The sequence below is a fragment of the Lampris incognitus genome, chromosome 6, assembly GCF_029633865.1.
Source record: "Lampris incognitus isolate fLamInc1 chromosome 6, fLamInc1.hap2, whole genome shotgun sequence".
In the NCBI taxonomy this organism is placed as follows: Eukaryota; Metazoa; Chordata; class Actinopteri; order Lampriformes; family Lampridae; genus Lampris; species Lampris incognitus.
The window spans coordinates 60,276,545-60,281,544 of NC_079216.1; the positions used below are offsets into that span (position 1 = coordinate 60,276,545).

Genomic DNA, 5,000 nt, shown 5'->3' on the forward strand with positions numbered 1-5,000 from the left:
GTGGTGTGAAGCCTACTTTAATGCTGCTCTCCGCGTTTTACGAGCCCGCCTGCAGGTTTCAGGGCCCCGTGTTGTGACCGGCACGGAGAACAAACCTCCGCTCGCCTTGAACGTTCGGGTGGAGCGGCGCGGGTCTGCACGGCGAGCCCGTGCGAGTGTCGTGATACCGCAAGCTCAAGACCGGGCCATTAAAAGAGAGGGAGCTTATACGACTGGGCTGCGCAGCACAATAGGGGATGTATGGCCTTCTTGGGCTTTACTAAAGTGCGACGCTCCCAACTTTTTCCACAGGCCCGAATCAGCATTGGTGGATGCATTTGGTGCATGATGGGAAAACCTCCAAGAAGTATCAGATCCTCCCAAAATGGGGAACAAAAACGGATATAAGTGGGAGATAATAGCGTGCCCATGTTAGGTTTTGTGCCGAGATGCCGCAAGACATTTGGAAGAGCGGACCCGGATAAAACTTGGCTTTTTATGGAAAAGGAAGGCGAACCGACTCCAAGGTTCAACGCCTTTCTGTCAGCAGTATGTCACTTTCACTCCGTCCGGCTGGCTGCCACAGTATAACAGTATTACTCGGCCGGAAAGAGGAATTAGACTAAGACCCCTCTTAAACACACACACACACGCACACACACTTGCACACACAACACCGGTTGTGACTTCCTGCCGTAATCATGCCGGGAAGAGGGGTTCCAGAAAATTCCTGTCTGTGGCAGAGACTTCCAAAGCCTTGAATCAGAGTTCCTGGTGTGTGCTTCATTCTAACATTCCCGCTGATTGGCCCGCCGCAGCCTGCCCAGCAGCACAGAAGGAATGCACCCTGCTCCAGCCATACATTATGTCATGCAGAAAACCCACTCCGCAGCAGGAACCGAGCGCACGCCGTCCACAACACAACATTTCCATTTATCGCCGCAGACCTTCCCACACACGGTATGAACATGCTGTTCTCATCCCCTACTCTTATCAACAAAAAGGAAAAAAAGGTCCTGGTGTGTGAACATAAAATACCCTTAAGGTGCTGTGATCCGCTATGAGCAAGACAATAACACTGTGAGGGCTCGGTCTGAAACTGTCCCAACAACTGAGACCAAGAATGCTCGACCCAATAGAAGTCATACAACCCAATAGAAGTCATACAACCCAATAGAAGTCATACAACCCAATAGAAGTGATACAACCCAATAGAAGTCATACAACCCAATAGAAGTCATATAAGCCAATAGAAGTCATACAACCCAATAGAAGTCATATAACCCAATAGAAGTCATACAACCCAATAGAAGTCATATAACCCAATAGAAGTCATATAACCCTATAGAAGTCATATAACCCAATAGAAGTCATACAACCCAATAGAAGTCATATAACCCAATAGAAGTCATATAACCCTATAGAAGTCATATAACCCAATAGAAGTCATACAACCCAATAGAAGTCATACAACCCAATAGAAGTCATATAACCCAATAGAAGTCATACAACCCAATAGAAGTCATATAACCCAATAGAAGTCATACAACCCAATAGAAGTCATACAACCCAATAGAAGTCATTTAACCCAATAGAAGTCATACAACCCAATAGAAGTCATACAACCCAATAGAAGTCATATAACCCAATAGAAGTCATATAAACCAATAGAAGTCATACAACCCAATAGAAGTCATACAACCCAATAGAAGTCATACAACCCAATAGAAGTCATATAACCCAATAGAAGTCATGGAACCCAATAGAAGTCATGCAACCCAATAGAATCATACAACCCAATAGAAGTCATACAACCCAATAGAAGTCATGCAACCCAATAGAAGTCATACAACCCAATAGAAGTCATACAACCCAATAGAAGTCATACAACCCAATAGAAGTCATATAACCCAATAGAAGTCATACAACCCAATAGAAGTCATACAACCCAATAGAAGTCATGCAACCCAATAGAAGTCATACAACCCAATAGAAGTCATATAACCCAATAGAAGTCATACAACCCAATAGAAGTCATACAACCCAATAGAAGTCATATAACCCTATAAAAGTCATACAACCCAATAGAAGTCATACAACCCAATAGAAGTCATGTAACCCTATAGAAGTCATACAACCCAATAGAAGTCATACAACCCAATAGAAGTCATACAACCCAACAGAAGTCATATAACCCAATAGAAGTCATACAACCCAATAGAAGTCATACAACCCAATAGAAGTCATATAACCCAATAGAAGTCATACAACCCAATAGAAGTCATACAACCCGATTAGAAGTCATACAACCCAATAGAAGTCATATAACCCAATAGAAGTCATACAACCCAATAGAAGTCATACAACCCAATAGAAGTCATATAACCCAATAGAAGTCATACAACCCAATAGAAGTCATACAACCCAATAGAAGTCATATAACCCAATAGAAGTCATACAACCAAATAGAAGTCATACAACCCAATAGAAGTCATATAACCCAATAGAAGTCATACAACCCAATAGAAGTCATATAACCCAATAGAAGTCATACAACCCAATAGAAGTCATACAACCCAATAGAAGTCATATAACCCAATAGAAGTCATGCAACCCAATAGAAGTCATGCAACCCAATAGAAGTCATATAACCCAATAGAAGTCATACAACCCAATAGAAGTAATATAAGGCAATAGAAGTCATTTCATCATTTAAACATGACAAATTTCTCATAATCCAAACATCGAAAACAACGGATCGAGTGAGACACGAGGACACATTTGGGGACACCGGTTATTCCCCAGCACTTTGTGGGCTGGAGTTTATGTAATTCTCATTTTAGGTGATCCGGCGTGAGCGGTTGATGGCGGAGGGCTGGCACGGTTGCAGACCGAGCTGAAAACTGGAGCGCGGTGTCACAACAATTCAGCATCCCCATTATTCTTTCTTATTCGATAACGGCGGCGGGGCACGAAACACCCTCGCCACGCAGAAGTCGGGGTTTTCTAACGTGGTCTCGCTGCAGAGGTCAACCGACTAATCGCTGGCCACCGAGGGGGCTGTGTAGGCGAGGGGAGGATGGAGTCATCGTCGACACCGCTGCGATGACTCTGGCGGAGGATGATTTGATGCAGCGCTCGAGGAGGGCTGCGGCTGAGTGAGCAGATCTCTGTGGGGAAGGAGGGCAACAACAACAACAACAACAACAACAACAACAAATCTGTCAAGTAACTGTCGCAAAGGATCGCACCTGTGGTTTCCCCACAACAGCTCATAAAACTGAGCAAAATTTTAAAAAAGAAGAAGAAGAAGAAGAAGAAGAAGAAGAAGAAGAAGAAGAAGAAGAAGAAGAAGAAGAAGAAGAAGAAGAGAAGTCCAATCTATTGACTTTTAAAGCAGTGGGGTATTACTCAGATTTCCCTGGCGAGGATGCAGGTCAGCAGCAACCACCTTGGGTGTTGTGCTCAGTTGCTCCATCACCCTGGGAACACGCGCCCACGCGCACACGCGCGCCCACGCACACGCACACGCACGCACACACTATCGTCTCAAGACTGCGGACCAGCAGAGAAGTTTAGAAACACACATTTTTTTTGTCAATGAATGCACCGTACGTGTACGTGTGTGGCCATTCGACCACATCTGAACATTACTCGGCGATGACAAACCCGAGAGCCAACTCGCAGACCGTTAAAACAACCGGAACCGCAGATAGCCGAACGCCTCTACTTACTCTGTAGTACCGGTACCGTTTATAGCGTTCCCATCAGGAATGGGGTTGAGTTGGATCGGCTCGGGCTTCCTTCTCTTCTGCATGTTGAGCACAGGGCGCGCGCACTGATGTAGACGCCACCAAAAAAAAACAAAAAAAAAACAAAACAAAAAGCGTGAAGAATCCGGATCCCAAGTCTGACAGAAGGTCCGGTCTCAGATTTACTAAAGCCGACCGGATCAGAATCTGGCGTGGAAAGAGCCGAGCGACGTTGCTACGTGCGAGTACAGCCCCGGCAGGCGGCAGGCGCGCTGATCTGCGGCTCAATGGGTGGATGTGAATGATTCTGGGATGATACGTCAGAAAAATATTTACACTCGTCTTCTGGGCAGCGTGGCCGTGCATGGGGAAGCGCGACCCCTACCGGCCGATAACAGTACTTTTTAACATTTAGTTATTCAACAATTTCAAACAGCATGGCAATAACGTTTCCATACTAGAGCAGGAGGACCAGGTGCACACAAAGGAACGACAGAAAAAAAAAAAAAATTAAGATGAGAGGTTGAAATAACGTCAATATAAAATACATTAAAAACTTTAATATAGGGCTTTTTTTGTAAATTATATTCTTCTACTGGAAGAACCCCGCTACAATGTAGCGGTTTGGTTATCCACCCGTCTAAATCTCCCTCCTCTTCATCCTGCCAGCTAACCGCCTTCCCCCTGCCCCTAACCCCCCCCCCACTACTCCAACTCCCTCCCCCCAAATGCTCGGAATCATCTGAAATGCTGAGAAAAGTGGTTTTTAGCCATTTTTAGAAAATGCATATTTGCATAATTATGCATAATTATTATAATTATTTTAATTTTCTGCTATTTTTCTGGTCCTCTCTGGAACAATACCTACCACCTCCAAAAAAAAATGAGGATCATAAGTGCATTTTTGCAAAAATGCATTTATTTTGCATAATGCCAAAACATTTCTAAGTCCCAGGAATTTTTTTTATATAGGCGAAAAAAATCAAAGATGCTCAGAATCATCTGAAATGCCGAGAAAAGTGGTTTTGGGCCATTTTTAGAAAAATGCATATTTTGCATATTTATGCATAGTTATGCATTTTTAATTTTCTGCTATTTTTTTATAGGTGCCCCTGATCATCCCCAATAACCTCCAAAAAGAATCAAGGCCCCAAGCGCTTTAGTTTGGCCGTTTATAGACTCTCACACAGACACACACCAGACACCAGACACACATTGTGAAAATACAGGAGAGGATTATACTAAAAAGTTTCACGTCATTTTTATTTT

The 5,000-nt window shown here is 43.8% G+C and overlaps 1 protein-coding gene across 1 annotated transcript in view; it reads right to left on the bottom strand.

The window, feature by feature from the left end:
• map2k1 (mitogen-activated protein kinase kinase 1) overlaps window positions 1–4,000 on the bottom strand; it is a 20,740-nt gene extending 16,740 nt beyond the window's left edge. Inside the window, exon 1 of the mRNA XM_056281360.1 lies at window positions 3,714–4,000. Within this exon, the coding sequence (XP_056137335.1) occupies window positions 3,714–3,796 (83 nt within the window). The 5' untranslated portion in view covers window positions 3,797–4,000. The remainder of the gene's footprint in view (window positions 1–3,713) is intronic.
• Between the last annotated feature and the right edge of the window lie 1,000 nt (window positions 4,001–5,000).